The 20,082-nt window shown below is 41.4% G+C and overlaps 1 protein-coding gene across 2 annotated transcripts in view; it reads right to left on the reverse strand.

Moving 5' to 3' along the window:
• Tbc1d23 (TBC1 domain family member 23) overlaps nucleotides 1-15,583 on the reverse strand; it is a 59,561-nt gene extending 43,978 nt beyond the window's left edge. For both annotated transcript variants that reach the window (XM_041673361.1, XM_041673360.1), the window contains exon 1: nucleotides 15,389-15,583. In XM_041673361.1, coding sequence (XP_041529295.1) covers nucleotides 15,389-15,441 — 53 coding nt within the window. In that variant the 5' untranslated portion in view covers nucleotides 15,442-15,583. The remainder of the gene's footprint in view (nucleotides 1-15,388) is intronic.
• Nucleotides 15,584-20,082: the final 4,499 nt, after the last annotated feature.

Here is a 20,082-nt window from a genome sequence, read left to right on the forward strand (position 1 = left end):
AACTTCCACAAGGTACGAGCTGTTTTGTAGCTAGAAATTCCATTTAAATCCATTCCCTAGGAATTTCAGAGGCTGAGGTTTCAGTCACTTACTATTTTAGCATAGATTAAAATATATTAATAGATTAAAATATATTAAAATCTGTAAAAATCATGATCATGATTCAGTCACAATTTCTAGGATTTTAAGCACAATTTCTAGGATTTTAAGCAACTTAAAAAGAAAGGTAGGGTTGCTAGATCAGGAAATCAGGATGCTGTCTCGCTTCTGCAGTTTTAAAGAAAAATCAGTGACTCTGAGTAACTCAACCCCCCCATGCTGGCACGGTTCTCAGACACTATTTAAGTGCACACACTCAGTAGGCTGTTCCCTTAACAAAGGAATTAGATGGAAATGGAATCACTCAGGCACAACCAACAGACAAGCACTGGTCAAGTGTAGAGTCTCCACAAAGAGTCCGAACCCACGCTGGACACTGGCGAACAGCTAGCCCATGCTAACCAGGCTGTATGAGACAGGCGATCGGAATTCGAAATGTGGTTTCTAACTGTGAAATTAAGAAGACAATGTGTGCATGGTGAGTAAATACCATTTGCTGTCAAACGTGCAAATGAAATGAGGAAAATATCCTTTTATCGAGATGGAATTCTATAACACAAATGAACCAGAATTTTTCCAATTTCTTAGTGCCAAACCTTATTTTCTTTTTGACATAGCTCTGCTACATGCCTCACTATTTCAGACAACAGAGCCAGTGTCTGGTCAAAACACCTATCCTCCAAGGACTTTCAGAGTCATAGCAGTGTCCAAGCACACCTCTTAATGTGGCTGCTGCTGGACTCTGTGATGCTGTGCCCAGGGGACCACCTTCTATGGTGGCAGCTCAACTGTAAGCAAGTGCCATGGAGACCAGACAATACTATACTGAAAGTAGTAAAGACACCTGCCGCAAACCTAAATAATTAAAAACAACAGTGTCTTTCGAGGAAGCCAGAGGTTCAGCTTTCAGACCCGAAACCCCACCAACATGTGTCCCTGTAGTAATGCCTTGCAAAGACTGCAGCTAAGACCGTAAGAAAGGAGGAGCCGAGAGGGGACTTCACATAGTGCTCGGCCCCCAAAGAGACTCAAGACTCAGCCTTTGAACACGCAATGCCTACAAGTCTAACTGGGTCTGGCAAAGTTTGGGCAGGCAGGCTGTAGTTTTTTCAGTCTTCTTTGGCTAGATGAAACTACAAACTCACCTTAAAAGCTAAAGCTTGATACAAATATACCAGAAAGGCAGACAAGGTCCCAAAATAGTAAAGTACAGGCTTTATGCAAGTTCAAGACACAGCAAATACCAAGCCTTATGGCTGGAAATAATGAGTGAACCACCTCCCTCCTGGCTCTGTAACTCTGAAACTGTAACATATGTTAGAACACAAAGGGTGCTTCAATGAGCTACCAATAACATGCTTTCAAAATATAAATAAAAGTCCATCAAAGGGTTTCAAACCTGTGATCTCAGGAATCATGAGGCTAAAAGGAAAGAGGATTGTGAAGAGGATTGTGGAAGTTCAAGGCCAAAGTGAGACCCTGCAAAAAAAAAAAAAAAAAAAAAAAAAAAAGAAAGAAAGAAAAGAAAAGAAAAGAAAGAAAATAACCCAGAAAGAAAAGTAATAACTACCTCCAAAATTAAATGTAATAAAATTTCCTCTCATTGAATGTTTTGTGGCCAAATCCTCAAAGCACTGTAAGACAAGCTGCTTTAGAAGCATTGCCAGGCAGACACTAGCTCATACACCAGCTATTAACTGAGCTGGATCCTCTTGCATCAGACAGGAACAAAAACCTACACAACGGCACAGGAGCAAAAGCATAAACTACATCCACTTCCAAACTTAAAATGCATTCTCAATGCTTCTAGGATCAGTACATCCAACTGGAAAAAAATATAATTGTTTTTAAATAAGCCACTCAATAAATCATATGAAAAACATGACTTCCAAAACAATAAAGATTATCAGTTTAGCCTTGGTTGCCTCTGCAGAGTTGAAGGTGAGCCCCTATTGCTGAAGACATTACACACTTTAGACAAGGGACGTGAATGATTTGAGCTCAATCTGACCTAAAGGCCTCTTTCCTGTCATCTAACTTCCATGGTTCCAGAGAATACTATGGAAGCTTCCAACAGAGGAAAGCAACTACACAGTCCTCCTCAGGCGCAATACCTATGAAGCGTGACAACGACCAGAACGACAAGCTGTCCATAAAGGCGCAATAAATGCCACTCATATGCCAATGACTGTCTAATTGAACTTAAAGTCCACTCAGCAGGCAGGAAATTATGCATGGAACTAGAACCCAGCCAACTTCCTGGGACTAGTGAGGTCATGGATCTTAGAAAAGAATCTACTACCACCACTTTGCTAGGCCAGCATAATTCCTTACTGCATGCTACACGTTATCTTCTACTCACAGAAACATGTAGCAGTCACCCCTCATCATGGAAGAGAGTGGAAGACTACAAGAGCCAGGAAGTATTCTGTGAAACAGCCTCTCCTAGAAATGGCTGCATAAACAAGAACAAACCGCAGTATCACTGGACATGTAACATGGAAAAGGGAAATTTCCTGCTACTAAAGAACTACTGGCTGCTGGGCGAATGGTAACTAACCTCTCCCAGGGACGAGTCCCTTATTGGCTGTCCTATGCAGAATGGTCAGCCTTGAAATCACACACACGCCTCCAACAGAAACACGCAACAGGATGTATTCGCATATATTTGTGTGCACGAACGCAAACACACATACACACACATTCACACTCACACTTAACAATAATAATCAAAGTAAAAGAGGCTATCAACTCAGGGGACATGGGAGGAGCTTGAGGGTGGCTGCAAGAACCTGGAGAGAGGAATGTGGAGAAGTGATATCATTCTATTTCAATTTAAAACATTTTTAAAAATAAACAACGTTTAACAAAAAAAGAAAAGTTATCGACAATCTCCAACCGGGGGAAAGCCGACTAGGTATTAGACTTTTTTCTAAATTGTTTTTCCCCCAACCATGACTGAAAAAAACTTTTACTCACAATTTCAAAATTTATGAAAATAGTTTAATTATATACATTGTTTAAACAGAAGGAAAACAAGACTGACTTTACCAAGTTTTTCACGTACATTTCAGTATGTAAAGAAACATCACAGGGGAGGGGGAGGGAAATGGGAGGCGGTGGTGGAGAGGAGGCAGAAATCTTAAATAAATAAATAAATAAATAAATAAATAAATAAATATTACCAACAAAAAAAAAAGAAACATCACATTCACTAGAAGTCACTCCTCACTCCTTCCCACCAACCCTTCCCCACCCTATTCCCAGCCTGTGGCAACCATTCACTTATTCTCTGCCTCTACATATTTACCTACTTGGAGTATTTCACATAAATTTGATCATGGCACACGATTTAATGCCTGGTTTCTTCCTTTAGCGTGATATTTCAAGCTCTACTCATGCTGAAGTCTACATACCAGCACACGTTTTTACTGCCAAATAGTCTTCCATTGCATGAATATATCGTATCTTGTTGGCCCATATGATAATGGACATTTGAGTGGTTTCAAATTAGATATTATGATTACCAAATAAACTTAAATCAAGTAGCTAAATGTATGATTTATTATTAAAGAGCCCTGGAAGAATTTAAGAAGCAAATCTACTAAAGAGATGGAAACAGCTCTTACTGGCTTGCAATTCACCCCTATTTGTTTAGATGTAAGGCACTGTGTGTATGTTAAGCCGTGATTACTTCATATGTTTATCAGGTATACATCACTGCTAGCTTTAAGCCTGACCAATTGTTTATACTTCTAAAAATAACTAACCATCCAGCTGTAAGCACTGGCATGCAGCAGGACAGGCAGGAAACAACTTCAAGTTGTTGTGTGGCTTCATTTGCTATGATTGATAGCATACTGGTTACAAATCACTAACCCTGAATACTCCGCATGGCAGTTGGTAGAAACGCAAATAGGAAGCTTTGCTAGAGAATCATTTGAACAACAGCTATGGATAGAGTTCAGTGACTACAGCGAGCTTTGTGTACTTGCTACTTTTTTTGGATTCAAGGGTTTTTTTATTGATTTTATTGAGCTATAAATCCTTTTTCTGCTCCCCTTCCTTCCTATCCCCTCCCCTTCAACCTTCTCCCATGATCACTTAGGTGATCTTGTCTTTTTCTACTTCCCATGTAGATTAGATCCACATATGTAAAAGGAGCAGCGGGTCTCCCAGCTCCCAGCCACCCGGCTAGTTTTACCCAAAATAATTACACAGAAACTGTATTCTTTTAATCACTGCTTGGCCCATTAGCTCTAGCCTCTTACTGGCTAATTCTCACATCTTGATTAATCCATTTCTAATAATCTGTGTAGCACCACGAGGTGATAGCTTACCAGGAAAATTTTAACCTGCATCCATCTTGGAGAGGAGAGCTATGGCGACTGCTTGACTCAGCTTTTTTCCTCCCAGAATTGTTGTCTACTCTGCCTATCTAATTATCTGTCCTATCAAAGGCCAAGGCAGTTTCTTTATTAACCAATGAAAGTAACACATAGATGACCTTCCTCCATCACACATATGTCTCTCTTAGTGTTCTCATTGTTGTCTAGGTTCTCAGGGATAGTGATTTCTAGGCTGTTTTTCTTTGCTTTATGTCTAAAAACAACTTATGAGTGAGTACATGACATTTGTCTTTCTGGGTCTGGGTTACCTCACTCAATATGATGTTTTCCAGCTCCATTCATTTGCCTACAAATTTCAAGACGTTTCTGCTGTGTAGTACTTCATTGTGTAAATGTTCCACATTTTCCTTATCCATTCTTCAGTCAAGAGGCATTTAGGTTGTTTCCAGGTTCTGGCTATGACAAACAAAGCTGCTATAAACATAGCTGAGCACATGTCCTTGTGATACAATTGAACACCTTTGGGTATATATCCAAAAGTGGTATTGCTGGGTCTTGAGGAAGGTTGTTTCCTAATATTCTGAGAAATTGCCATACTGATATCCAAAGGGGCTGTACCAGTTTGCATTCCCACCAGCAATGCAGAAGTGTTCCCCTTTCCCCACAACCTTTCCAACATAAGTTGTCATCAGTGTTTTTGATCTTGGCCATTCTTACAGGTGTAAGATGGAATCTCAGAGTTGTTTTGATTTGCATTTCTCTGATGACTAAGGATGTTGAGCATTTCCTTAAGTGTCTTTCAGTCATTTTTAAATTCCTCTGTTGAGAGTTCTCTGTTTAGGTCTGTACTCCATTTTTAAATGGATTATTTGTTCTTTTGATGATGAATTGCTTGAGTTCTTTGTATATTTTGGAGATCAGACCTCTGTCTGATGTGGGATTGGTGAAGATCTTTTCTTATTCTGTAGGCTGCCATTTTATCTTGTTGACTTGTTGCTTTACATAAACTTTTCACTTTCAGGAGGTCCCATTTATTAATTGTTTCTCTCAGTGTCTGTGCTTCTGGGGTTATATTAGGAAGTGGTCTCCTGTGCCAATGTGTTCAAATATACTTCCCACTTTCTTTCTATGAGGTTCAGCGTGGCTGACTTTATGTTGAGGTCTTTGATCACTTTGGACTTGAGTTTTGTGCATGGTGATAGATATGGATCTATTTCATTCTTCTACATGTTGACACCCAGTTGTGCCAGCACCATTTGTTAAATAGGCTTTTTTTTCCATTTGATAGTTTTTGCTTCTTTGTCAAAAATCAGGTGTTTGAGGGTGTGTGGATTAATATCCAGGTCTTCAATGAGGTTCCATTGGTCCCCCTGTTTGTTTTTATGACAATACCGGATTGTTTTTAGTACTGTAGCTCTGTAGTAGAATTTGAAGTCAGAGATTGTGATGTCTCCAGAAGTTTCTTTATTGTACAGAATTGTTTTGGCAATCCTAGGCTTTTTGCTTGAAGTTGAGTACTGTTCTTTCGAGGTCTCTGAAGAATTTTGCTGGGATTTTGATGAGCATTACATTGAATCTGTAGACAGATTTTGGTAAGATTGCCATTTTTATTATGTTAATTCTACCTACCTAAGAGCATGGGAGATCTTTCCACTTTCTGGTGTCTTCTTCAATTTCTTTCTTCAAAGATTTAAAGTTCTTGTCATACAAGTCTTCCACTTGTTTGGTTAGAGTTACTCCAAGATATTTTATGCTATTTGTGTTTTGTGAAGGGTGATGTTTCTCTGATTTCTTTCTCAGCCCATCATCTGTGTAAAGAAGGGCTGCTGATCTTTTTTTTAAGTTAATCTTGTATTCTGTTACACTACTGAAAGTGTTTATGAGTTGTAGAAATTCCCTGGTACAATTTTGGGGATCAGCAAATAGTGAGACTTTGGCTTCTTCTTTTCTGATATGTATCCCCTTGTTCTCCTTTTGTTGTCTTATTGCTCTAGCTAGGACCTCAAGAACTATATTGAATTATTGAATAGATATGGAGAGAGTGAGCAACCTTGTCTTGTTCCTGATTTCAGTGGGATCACTATGAGTTTCTCTCCATTTAGTTTGATGTTGGCTGTTGGCTTGCTGTATATTGCCTTTATTATGTTTAGGTATATTTCTTGTATCTCTGATGAAAAAGCTTTCAACAAAATACAACATCCCTTCATGATAACTCACTACTTTTAAATGCAATCTAAAGCCACCAACACTTTCTAGGTATTTCAACAAACACATAGGATGGAACATTCAGAAAGCCTTGAGAACTCACAATATTTTGAGAGCTTAACTTATTTATAAAATCTTGTCATCTGGGTTTGGTTTAGGAAGGCCTTCTGCATATGTGTTCCTTTTATTGGTTAATAAAATAAAGCTGCTTTTGGCAAGTGGCTTAACAAGGTAAAGCCAGGTGGGAAATCCAAACAGAGATGTAGAGAGAGGGTAGGCAGAGTCAGGGAGATGCTATATAGCCGTTATGTAGCTGCTGCCAAAGGAGACAGACGCCTGGGAACTTTACTGATAAACCACAAGCCTCATGTAAAATATAAATAATGAAAATGGGTTAATTTAAGATATAAGAGCTAGCTAGCAATATGCTTAAACTATTGGCAAAGCAGTGTTTTAAATAATACAGTTTCTGTATAATTATTTTGGGTCTGGGCAGTTGGGAATGAACGAATGAACAGCCTCTGTTAACATGAGTTGTTTTCAGAATAAAGTATGATTATCTTAAGTATTTTTACTGGATTGTATATTTATAAGCCATAGGGGAAGATACCACATTTTTAGCTTAAAGCTTCATGAAACTATGATTAAGTCTAGGAGATTCTCTTATCAAACAATACAATCCTTTCCAGAATTGGCATGTTAACCAGACCCTGTATCAAGTAAAGAAGATGTTAAATATACTTCTTTTGATCAGACAGCCCGCACGAATATGGCAGCTACAAGATTTCTTCACTATGCAACAGCAAAAGGATATAGAGATCACAGAAATTCAGTCCTGTAAATGTTAAAATTAACTATAAATGGAATAAATGATGATAACTCTTTTTTAAAGATTTCCTTTCTTATCCATATGTTATGAAGATCAAGCTGTAGCAAATGGTACCCACGGCAGCCCTTGGTCTCCAAAGGAATAACTCAAGGAGCTACGACCGGGGGAGAAACTTCCAATAGTTGCATGTGTGAAGCTGAGCTGTGTTCACTGCAAGGCTTTCCAGACAAAACTGCTGGAGAGCTTCTCCACGGGAACAGTAACCTCCAACTGCTAACTTCCTCTCCACCCCATGCTTCCTCAAGACAAAAGTCCTCAGCACCTTCCTACTCACCTCTGCATTTAGTTACTATTTACTTGTATGTGAGCTCGTGCACATGCCCCAGCACATTGTATGTGAGCATCTGCACATGCCCCAGAACATTGTATGTGAGCTCGTGCACATGCCTCAGAGCATTGTATGTGAGCAGCTGCACATGCCCCAGAACATTGTATGTGAGCTCGTGCACATGCCCCAGCACATTGTATGTGAGCATCTGCACATGCCCCAGCACATTGTATGTGAGCATCTGCACATGCCCCAGCATATTGTATGTGAGCATCTGCACATGCCCCAGCACATTGTATGTGAGCATCTGCACATGCCCCAGCACATTGTATGTGAGCATCTGCACATGCCACAGCACATTGTATGTGAGCATCTGCACATGCCACAGCACATTGTATGTGAGCATCTGCACATGCCCCAGCACATTGTATGTGAGCTCGTGCACATGCCCCAGCACACTGTATGTGAGCATCTGCACATGCCCCAGTACATTGTATGTAAGCACGTGCACATGCCACAGCACATTGTATGTGAGCATCTGCACATGCCACAGCACATTGTATGTGAGCATCTGCACATGCCCCAGCACATTGTATGTGAACATGTGCAGAGGCAACAGGACAACTTTCAGGGTAGTTTTCTCCCTCCACCACAAAGGTCCTAGTGACCAAACTCAGGTAGTCAGGCTTGGCAGCATCTTTACCTGCTGAGCATCTCACCAGCCCACTTTCCACAGAGAAATATGTCTGCCGTCAAAGCAATTTACTTGGGAATTTAAAAAGTATTTGCTTAAAATAAAGAATGGGATGAAAATGGCAAAGTCTGTCAGAGACATTATCTACAGCTGTTACATATTTCTTCTTTTTCTTTTTGGTTTTTCAGGAAAGGGTTTCTCTGTGCAACATCCCTGGCTATCCTAGAACTCATTTTGTAGACCAGTCTGGCCTCAAATTACAAAGATCTTCTGCTTCTGCCTCCTGAGTGCTGGGATTAAAAACTTACACCACCACACCAGGCTCCATTATAACTTTACCCAAAGTACACTGACTAAAAACAAACAAACAAACGACAACAATAGTATTAACTTTCTTGAAAACACTGACTTTAAAAAAACACACCAAAGGAGGAAAAGTGATCATTTTGCAACATCTGGGCAATGTTTCCCAAAAGTACATTGCTGGTTGAAAAAAAAAAAAATCCTACTTCGGCGAACGTATATGCCAGATTTACTTTTTAAAACTGGATTCCAAGGACTGATTAAGATTTACTTGATAAAAGAGGCTTTCACATATCTTCATGTTGGTTGTTAAATCTTGATGGAATTTACAAAACAAACCTCAAGAAGTTCTGGTATTCGCTCGATATGATAGTTCCCACATTATCCTAGTACCGAGGCAGGAGGACTGCCACAAACTCAATGCCAGTTTGTAGCCTGGTCTACACACTGGGTTCTAGGTCAGCCCAGACCCTGTCACAAACCAAAAAGGCTTTGTGGTATTCGCCTACACATTCATGAGGGTACATTTTTCTAAGGAGCATTTCTAAAACTTCCATCCTTCGAAACAAAGGAAAGGGTCAGTGAGATGACTCAGCAGGTAGGATGGTTGCCAGTGCCTGCTGACCGGAGTTCAACCGCAGCACCCACAAGAAGGTGGAAGGAGAGAGCCAAATGCACAAAGCTGTGCTCTGTCCTACACACACACACACACACACACACACACACACAGAGAGAGAGAGAGAGAGAGAGAGAGAGAGAGAGAGAGAAACTCTTTACAGCAGAAATAATACACAGCTTCCTTTGCATTTAAAGCAAGTAAGTTACTTATTTCCCCATCAGTGAATTAAAGCAATGGAAAAATTGCTGAGTTGTTAAGGTTATCAAACAGTAAAATTGCGTACATATCCTAAATATTACCACAATAATAAACTAATCTTTTAATATACGATAGATTACTTATTATATTAACATACAGTATACTATACATTATATGATGATTATTTAGATGATGTAGGTAACCATACTTTCAGATTAAAAACGCAGACAAGGGCTGGAGAGATGGCTCAGCGGTTAAGAGCATTGCCTGCTCTTCCAAAGGTCCTGAGTTCAATTCCCAGCAACCACATGGTGGCTCACAACCATCTGAAGTCTGGTGCCCTTTTCTGACCTGCAAGCATACACACAGAAAGAATATTGTATACATAATAAATAATAAATATTTTTAAAAAATGCAAACAAAAACCCTATGATTTGGGGCAGGAATATGAGAATATAATATTATGAAATAAAAGATTACACATAAATATGCATAAGGTTCTCCTCATTGTCTAATCATGTCAATCATGAACTATTTCTTTCCATGGATATAAGAGAGGTAGTGATGTACGCAGCTCACAGATGTATCCTTACATCTATACAGGGTCTACAAAGTGGACACATATATGCTCAATAATGTGCATCTCTGAATACTGTACTTTACAAAACACAGCCAATTTAATAATTGAACCATATTTTTATGAGGGCTTTCTTTAGGAATCTCTTTAAAATTATGTGAAATATATAACACAAATGCAGTCAGTATTAGAAAGAACCCAGGGCTTACAGAAGGAGATGTTAATTAAGTACACATCTTTCATTAACAGGATTTGCCATATGACCTCCAAGAAGGCAGTAACAGTAATCTAAGCTTCCTGTCTCAAAGTGCTGCTGTGAGATGCCCATCACCTGTGCATGCACATGGGCATGCAGCAGGGAAGGCTCCATACAAATGCCTGAAAACATTGCTTACTTTCCTTGCTAAATTTCTTAACTATCACCTGGTATGGTTTGAATCTGAATACTTTCTCACAGGCTCACACCTGAACAATTGGCCTCACACTGTGGCACTATCTGGATCATTCCTTCTGACAAAATGATGAATTAAAGCAACCAGAACACAGCACTACAATGAACAGCTCCGGCTTTAATACTCCCTCCATTCCTCCCCCCTAAAACTTTAGCCAGCCGCTTGAATATAAACAGTACTGGGTGGATATTTGTCAAGCCATGAATCCTTCACGAAACGAGTTTGCTTTCTGATATGTAAGGGCGGGTACTGTCGTTAGCTGACACCAAACAGAGGCCGCATTTCCATTGTGTAGCAGAAATGCTCTGCTAAGCATAGTGCAACAGCTCTGTCCTAAGCTGTCCTCTTCAGAAACTGGCTGTCCACTACAGACTACATTACATTAGACAGTTTCTTTATAGAACTGATTCTTTTACAACTCAAAAGTTTAACACTTGAAGAACTCAGTAACACATTAAACTCAAGAATTAACATGTTTATTGAGTAAGATTTTTCCATTAAGTTCAGAATGCCAACAATCATATAATTACAAGAAAAAAGATCTGCTTACAGATTTGGACCTCTGAGGAGTATTCAAGAAAGAATTACTCAGAAAATAAAAAGCATACAAACCGGGCGGTGGCGCACACCTTTAATCCCAGCACTCAGGAAGCAGAGGAAGATGGATCTCTGAGTTTGAAGCTAATCTGGTTTACAAAGCAAGTTCTAGGACAGCCAACACTGTTTGTTACACAGAAAAACCTTATCTCAAAAAACCAAAAAGAGAAGAATAATTTAATTTTGATTTTCTCTATTCAAATTCTAGACTAGTTTCGTAATTAACTTTAAATCAATTTATGTGATAAAATTAAATCATCTTAAGTTATAGAAATCTTGGGAGGGATTTCACCACATTCTGAGCTTCCATCGTTGCAGTTCTAGAGGGGTAGGAAGCTTAAACAGATCACCTTGCTTTCCAAAAGGAATGAGCCGTATACCAGCCAGCAATTAGCTCAAGGGAACATAAACATTGGGAAATGTACATGAAACGATAGCTTGGTGTGCACTGATCATGGTTACACAAACATCTGCATTCATCCAACATTTCCTGAGCTACCTGCTATCGGTCATTTCCCTTGAGAGGTTCACTATCTATGAAGCAGTAAGTGAGACGGCTCAGCAGTTAATGTGCTTTCTGCCAAGTCTGATTACCTGTGTCCAATAACCAGAACACACACGGTAAAAAGAGACTTTTTTTTTTTTTTGGTTTATCGGGACAGGGTTTCTCTGTGTAGCCCTGGCTGTCCTGGAACTTGCTCTGTAGACCAGGCTGGCCTTGAACTCACAGAGATCCACCTGCCTCTGCCTCCCAAGGGCTGGGATTAAAGACGTGCCCAGCCAGGCCCACTGGAGTTGATGTTCTTAAATGTGCCTTCCGATCTAGATCATAAATTCCTTGAGGACAGAGCCTGAGGTTTTTCTTTCCTCTCTTCCTTCTCCTTCTTCCCCCTTCCTCCTCCTTCCTGTCCTCCCCGTTTCTTCCCTTTCACCCCTTTCTTCCTCTCACTCTGGCTAGTTCGCGCTCTGTGGTTTCTGATACAGGGTCTTACTCTGCAGCCCAGAGTACTAAAATGTACTGTGTAGCTCAGGTTAGCCTTGAATTTGCACCAATCCCCTGCCCTGGCCTGAGGGAATAATGCTGGGATTAGGAGTAAGCCATTGTAGCCAGTCTAGTTTGACCGTAGTCATAAAGATGAGTTTGGTGGCAATATGCACGATAAACTTTGGAAAGCCTTACACGTGATGCAGTTAAAATTCAAACATGACAGCTGAACTCAAAACCATTCTGTAACAATCCCATTTACCAAGCACGCAAGGAAGAGTGGGTTTACTAATCTATGGCTCCCTATGCCAAAGTCTTACTCTGTGGGAGCTGGTGGGGAAGAGTGGGACTGGAGAGAAGAAAGGGTAGAAGAGATGGAGGGAGACTACATCACAACAAACATCCATGGAAATAAAACAAGGAGAAGTGGGAACCCACACCAAAAATATGGATTGTGCTGGACAGTTCTATGTCAACATGACACAAGCTAAATCATCTGAGAGCAGAGAGCCTCAACTGAGAAAACGCCCCCATAATGCAGGCTATAAGCAAGCCTGTAGGGCATTTTCTTAATTAGTGATTGATGCAGGAAGGCCAAGCCCATTGTGGGTGTTGCCATCCCTGGGCTGGTGGTCCTGGATTCTATAATTAAGCAGCCCCCCCCCCTCCAGAGCATAGGGCGTCTGCATCAGCTCCTACCTCCAGGTTCCTGCCCTGTGTGAGTCACTGCCCTGACTTCCTTCAATGACTGTGATGTGGAAGTGTAAGGTCAGATAAACCCTTTCCTCCCCAAGTTGCTTTGGTCTTGGTGTTTCATCACAGCAAAGGTAACCCTAACTAAGGCACAGACTGTAAAGGGATCTTTAAGAGAATAAGCGCGACCACTGGCAACCATCCACTAGAGTACACGCGCCCATAACCACACACACATAAGAATCCCAACCGAAAAACTTCCTTACAGTGGTTTAACTCAGAAAACACTGTGCCCTACAGTGCTCAATCAGCTGACTAAAGGCAGTTTACAATACAACTCAATCTTCCCAAACTGTAACTTCATTCTATAACCAGCTAGGTCACTTTCTAGAAAGTGCTGCATCACTGGTTTTTAAAAGGTTTCCATAATGTGTTAAGGTCTTTCACTAAGCTGGCACCCAGCTCAATGTAGGTGGCGCACTTGTTTATAATGTGCAAGGCCCTCGGCTCACTCCCCAGCACCACTCTCCAGCCGGCAGGGAAGGGTGTGTGTGTGTTAGCTGATTGGATAGACCTATCTTTCTCTTAAGTCAAGCAGTTGTAGTTATTACCCTCCGACAAACCGTTAGTTTTCTTGCCTATGTCCCTGCCATTTCTCTACTCTCTTAATGGCACGGCACTATCTAGTATTTAGCCACTAGCTGTGTATGGAATTTAATATTTGAAATGTGGCTAGAACAACTGAAATTCGGTATAAATGTAAAGTGTACATGAGTTTTTTCATATGGGTAAAAATTAAAAACTGAAGTTGCGTGAGGTGGCGCACACCTTTGATCCTAGCACGCAGGAGGCAGAGGCTAGTGGATCTCTATGAGTCCAGCCAAGGCTACATAGACCATCACAGGCCAGCTAGGGCTACACAGTGAGACCCAGCCTCAAAAAATACATAAGTGAAAAACTTATGTTTATAAATAATGAGTGCATGTTCAAAAACATATTGAATATATATTTTAAAATACTGAAAAGTTGTACCTCTTTTTTTAGTTATCAAAGAGGCAAAGGGAAAAAAATTAACTTCAGTAGCTCACTATACTTATTATTTTGAATAGTGTTAAGGCAAATCTTACTAATTCTTCAGGATCTAACTCACACATCAGTGCCTCCATGAAGCTTTTGTAATGTATGTAACATATCCTCTTCTGAACTCCCAAAACACTTACATTCATAACCTCAAAGAACGAAATTAACTTTACCTTGTCATTTTGTGCACCTAGCACAGTCCTCCAAGTCCATTATAAGCTACTCGAAAGAAACAAGATGCATATTTTCCTCCTACACTCTCAAGAACACATGCACGAACATGCTGATGTCTGCTAACTGAGGTGAACATCTCAAGCACTGTAGTCTCTAGCCCTTTCAACTAGTTCCATTTATGTCTACCAACCCCTTGCATTGTGTTTAAGCAAACAGAGCCAGTGATCAATACAAAAAACAGTGTGAATGAAAAAAAAATCCATGAGTATTACATGTAGTCAATATACTTAGATCAACTGATCAAACTACTTCAAAAGTAGAAGCGTTTGCCAAAAATTAATGACACTGGGTGGGGAAAAAATACCCACAGAAAGGTACTGTAAGGGTTGAGTTTGTATCACAGTTGGTAGAATGCTTGTCCTAGCACACCTGAAACCCTGGGCTCAACCCCAGCACTACATACATCGGGTAAGATACAAGCTGCTATAACCCAGCAGGAGAAAGCAAGAGAATCACAAGTTCAGTCATCCTCAGCCACACAGAAAGTAAGAGGCCAACCCTGGGCTACATGGTTCCCTTTAAAAGCAAAATCTTCCCACAGTCCCGGAGAGGCAGACTGGCCAAAGCTTGGGAGAAACAATAACAAAGTCTAATACGCCATCCAAAGCTATGAAATCAAGTTGTGAGGAAAGTGGTGGGAAGAAAAAAATAACACGTGAGAAACACAAATGTTGGAAACTGTTGCGAGACGAACAAGATTAATAATAATAATAATCTGAACTATGTGGGAGGAATCCTGCTGGGTGTGTCTCCCCACCTCTGCACTGTCAAAGGTCGTTATTTCCAAAGATCTTGTTTCAAATGCTCTGAGCTCTTCATCAAGCAACTTCCTCCTCAGCGCTCCCACTCCAACTCCCTGGCTAGGGACTAGGCGAATTCAGTGTTGAAGCCACCCTCTCTGCTGGACCAAGAGGGAGGACCTGACTTGGGCGCAGATCCAGGGCGACCTCGGAGTCCCCGGGATTCCGTCCCAGCCGCGGGAGCCCAGGGGCAGAGGGGACCCGGAGACAGAGGGGGCGGGGCAGGGGACCCGGAGGAGGACAGGTGCCTGGCTCCACGCCGGGTCAGCCGGCATCTCCGGGACAGGTAGGATGGAGGACAGGAAGAGAGGGGGCCACTGGGAATTAAACCTGGGCTCGCACTCACCAGCTGTCCCCGCCCGTCGTTGACAGTGGCAGAAGCTCTTCTCCTTCCGCCATTGCTGTTGACGTCCACGTCACTTTGCCGAAAAGTGGACTAGGCGCCGAGACTGTCTCTGAGACTCAGTGTCGTAAAAGGAGTTTTGAAGTCTGAGACTGAGGCTCAGCAGAGCGAAAGATTGGGGAGGCGAGGAACTGGAGCGATGCAACGTCACCGCGTCCCGAGGGCGAAAGGCGGGGCCTGACGCTTGTAGGAGGCCGCAGCGCGTGGAAGACTACATATCCCAGGATGCCGTGGGGCCGCGAGCAAAGTGGGAGGGGAACAAAGTTTGTGGGCGGGACCTCGGTAGTGGGCAGGGCGGGGCGCGGCTGGAAGGCGTGGCTCGGAAGAGTCCCTGGTAATGTGAAGCCTCTGGCGTGGCGTCTCCTTAGCGTCTGCATTCCTATTTGGCTTGCAACTGTAAACCAGAATTGAGAGAATCCCAGATAGTGAAGAGAGGAGGGCAAGTATGAATTCACACAGAGATGGGCTATATATTCTGTGTCTGAATACTTAAAATTTGTAAATCAAACTATCCTATAAGTAAATAAATAAATAACTTCTAGACTTCACAGCCAGGAGAATCAACTCTAGTTAGAATTCTGAAACTGAGCCAGGCGGTGGTGGCGCACGCCTTTAATCCCAGCACCCAGGTGGATCTCTGTGAGTTCGACTGTTTCACGGTGAAACCCTTCTCAAAACACCCTCCGCCCCAAAATCAAGATCCTTCCTTTCCTATCCTGCCACATTTTGTAATATTTGTTCCTCCTAGATGGACTTCCCTGTACCGCACCCAAGCTTCATCCACAGAACCAATATTGCCAAAACTCTAGCCCCTTGGCTACTCTGGACCACTACATATTCGGGACAGACCTGAAGAAATGCTTTGAAGTCCTAGGAGCAACAATGAAGTTAACTACGTAAAACATAGATAAATCTGAAAATGTCATGTTAAATGAGCAAAACAGATTACAAACTAACGACATTGTTCATGTTTGGTATCGATATATTAGAAAGAGATGCATGTACACTGAAAAAATGCAGGGGTGTTGTGTAGAAAAACTGGGAAGGCAATTAAATTTTAGATGGGGCAGAAATGACCAGAAACAGATTGAAGTAAAGCAAGTGTCTGTTTCATTGGCTGTTTGGATCTTTTTCCCCCACTTTGAGACAGGGTCTTACTATGTGTAGCCTTGACCAGCTTAGAACTTGCTACACAGTCCAAGCTGGCCTGAAACTCATAGAGATCCACTTGCCTCTGCCTCCTGAGTGCTAGGGATAAAGGCGTGCGCCGCCAAGCCCAGCTTGTGTTTGTTTTTTAGAGATGGGTTTTTGCTGTGTTGACGAGCTTGGTCTTGACTCCAAGCGCGTATACTTGAGCTCTTGGGCTCAAGCGTTCTTTGTGCCTCAGTCTCTCAAGTAGAGAGTATGGCAGGTGTTTGGCTCTGCACTGACTGTAACGTTTAGTATTTTATTCTTAGGAGCTGAGCAGTCCCTTCAGGGGTGCCCATGATGTTTCATAAAGTATACTTTGGTACCTAAACTGCTCCATAACTTAAAAAATGATTTAAACAGTGTAGTCCAGCTGTCTCGGTTATAACCCAAACATGCTGACTTTCCTTTCAAATAAGAGACAATAAAAATTGAATATTATCACCTGGAGTAGATGTGTAATGTTCCTCATAGCAGAAAATTCCTTTGTACTCAGGATGGGGCTATAGGTGACCATTATCAATCAATCAATCAATAAAAGGTGTGACTCAAGGTCAGATCATCTTTCTAATGCACAGATTCTCTGATGGATCCCAGGAGGTTTCAGAAAAGTGGTTCCAACACTATTCAGTCGTGACGTGCAAGCAATGGTTCACTGGTCAACATGATTCTAGCCTCCAAGTGCAGTTTACTTTTATTGTAGTGACTGTGTTTTGTTTTGTTTAAAGATTATTTATTTATTACATATACAGTATTCTGCCTGCATGTGTACCTGCATCCCAGAAGAGGGCACCAGATCTCATTATGTGATGGTTGTGAGCCACCATGTGGTTGCTGGGAATTGAACTCAGGACCTCTGGAAGAAGAGTCAGTGCTCTTAACCGCTGAGCCATCTCTCCAGCCCCCTGTAGTGACTATGTTTTAGTCTGTGCGGTAAACTATCACAAATATATTACTTAATATCTTCAAACAGTTCTTCGCTCTGTGAGAGTAGGTTGAAACTTGAGAGTTCTTAGTCTGTTCAGACAAGCTATGCAGGCATCTGGCCTGTGTAGGTCTAAGGCCCAGGTCCAGACAAGCACGGTGCTTGTTTAAATGGTCTGCCTCTGCCATCTTAAATTAGTGTTTGGAATAAAGAGTCTTTGCCTTTCCTTTCTTTCTGTTTTGTTTTGTTGTTGTTGTTGTTTTTCCAAGACAGGATTTCTCTGTTCTGAAACGTTCTCTGTAGACCTGGCTTCAAACTCCAAGATCCACCTGCCTCTGCCTCTCAAGGGCTAAGGTTAAAGGTGTGTGCCACTGTGCCTACTTGAGTCTCAGTGGTTTTATTTTGTACCAGTGCTCACAATTAGGACAGCTACTGCTTGATAAAGTAAATAGCGTCTTATGCCTAATGGAATGATTTCCTTTGGTACTAATACGCCAGGGGCATCTGTTCATTTCTCACCTACCCATTCCAAATTCCGCACAGTCTTCATTTTGAGACCACGATGTTCGTCATCATCTCCTCCAATGTCATCTCCTCCAATGACAGTTGGAGGCCTATGATTTTGAAGTCGGCTCCTCACAACACCAGGATGCTTTTGGTTGTCGCTCTTAAATAGCTTCCTCTGCTCCGTTCCCCTGGTATTTGGGTTGTTAACATCCAAGCTGCTGAGCTAGCACATGTTTCCATGGTAGATCAGTCTTTCCCTTTCTAATCTCCCTTTGGTTCTTTCTCAGCATCTTCTAGATCTCCCTATACCTTGCTTGGGCTTCTGAGAAACCAAATCCCACGCTAGATTATTGATTGGGCTGCTAAGATAGTGTGGGTAGCTCTGGTCATTGAGTCCTCTCATTGGAAGGCCTTGCTTTCGCTCTGGCTCAGATTTTCCCAAATCCCCCCTAACAGGCCTCCTTCCGGGAGATAACAGTGGTTTTACACCCGCTGAGCACTTTCTAGCTGACTGCATATTTTTTGTGTGTTCTTTCCATTATTCAAAAGGTCCTTCTAGTTATATGGATTGTTTCATGTTTAAAATATTAGCATGACATCACAAGTAGAGTGTATTAAATTCTAGTAATAGATCTCTGCTTCAAACCAAACCCAAAATAAAGCTTTTAAGTTTTAGAGATTTCGTAATGAAATCGTGTGCCAGCACGTTCCTCACGGTATTTTTCTCTCTTAACTATAACATCTAATTTCCAATTCTTTATTGGGAGCAGAGGGGTGTAGAGTCCTTTTCTAATTATTTATGAGCCTGGTGCTGTGCTTAGGTGGGGTTGATAGTGGTGACCTGTGCACAGTGCTGTGCGGTCACAACATCATCCAGTGAGATGGTGTGTCCCCAGCCTGCAGGTACACATCAGCCCTCACATTCTAAAGGGAAGGTACAATATTTTTCACATTTTCCTTGAATAAAATCAAATTCTATTTTTATTTTTTAAAAGTATTTTATTGCCAGGCAATGGGGGCGCACGCCTTTAATCCCAGCACTCTGTGAGTTCGAGACCAGCCTGGTCTACAGAGCTAGTTCCAGGACAGGCTCCAAAGCCACAGAGAAACCCTGTCTCAAAAAAACCAAAATAAATAAATAAATAAGTAAATAAATAAATAAATAAATAAAAATATTTTATTTATTATGTACACAGTGTTCTGCTTCCATGTATGCCTGCAGGCCAGAAGAGGGTACCAGACCCCATTACAGATGGTTGTGAGCCACCAGGTGGTTTCTGGGAATTGAACTCAGGACCTTTGGAAGAGCAGTCAGTGTTCTTAACCTTTGAACCATCTCTCCAGCCCAAATTTTATTTTTAAAGAAGAGTATTTTACATGAATTATAGAAAACATAAAAATGTTGTTATTTGGTGTTTGGGGGTCGATGGTGGTTTAAATGAAAAATGGCCCCCATAGGGAGTCGCATTGTTGGAGGTATGGCCTTGTTGGAGTGGGTGTGGCCTTGCTGGAGGAACTGTGTCACTAGTGGGTGGGCTTTGGGATTTCAGAAGCTCAAACCAGGCCCAGTGTCACTCTCTCCCTGTTGCCTGCCGATCCAAATGTAGAACTCTTGGTTCCTTCTCTAGCACTATGTCTGCCTGCATCCCACCATGTTCCACCATGATGATAATGGACTAAACCTCTGAAATTGTAAGCTATTCCCAATTAAATGTTTTCCTTATTACGAGTTGCTGTGGCCATGGTGTCTCTTCACAGCAATAGAAACCTTAATTAAGACAGGGTTATATAATTATGTGATTTATGTTATATGACATATACTTAATTCATACTATTTCTATAACAAACAGCAAATTATCAATAAATATTTGTTAAATGAACTGAGGGATTTGGGGAAGTATTTTTAGAACAGACGAAACCATTAAATAGAAACAATTGGTTGGTATCAAAAACAACTATGATTATGAACTGATCTGTGTGGTCAAAGTAGCTGAATTCTATGGTAGTTTTTTTATTG

The sequence above is a fragment of the Microtus oregoni genome, unplaced genomic scaffold (genome assembly GCF_018167655.1).
Source record: "Microtus oregoni isolate MIOR12 unplaced genomic scaffold, Mior012 000023F_ref0000262, whole genome shotgun sequence".
Classification (NCBI taxonomy): domain Eukaryota; kingdom Metazoa; phylum Chordata; class Mammalia; order Rodentia; family Cricetidae; genus Microtus; species Microtus oregoni.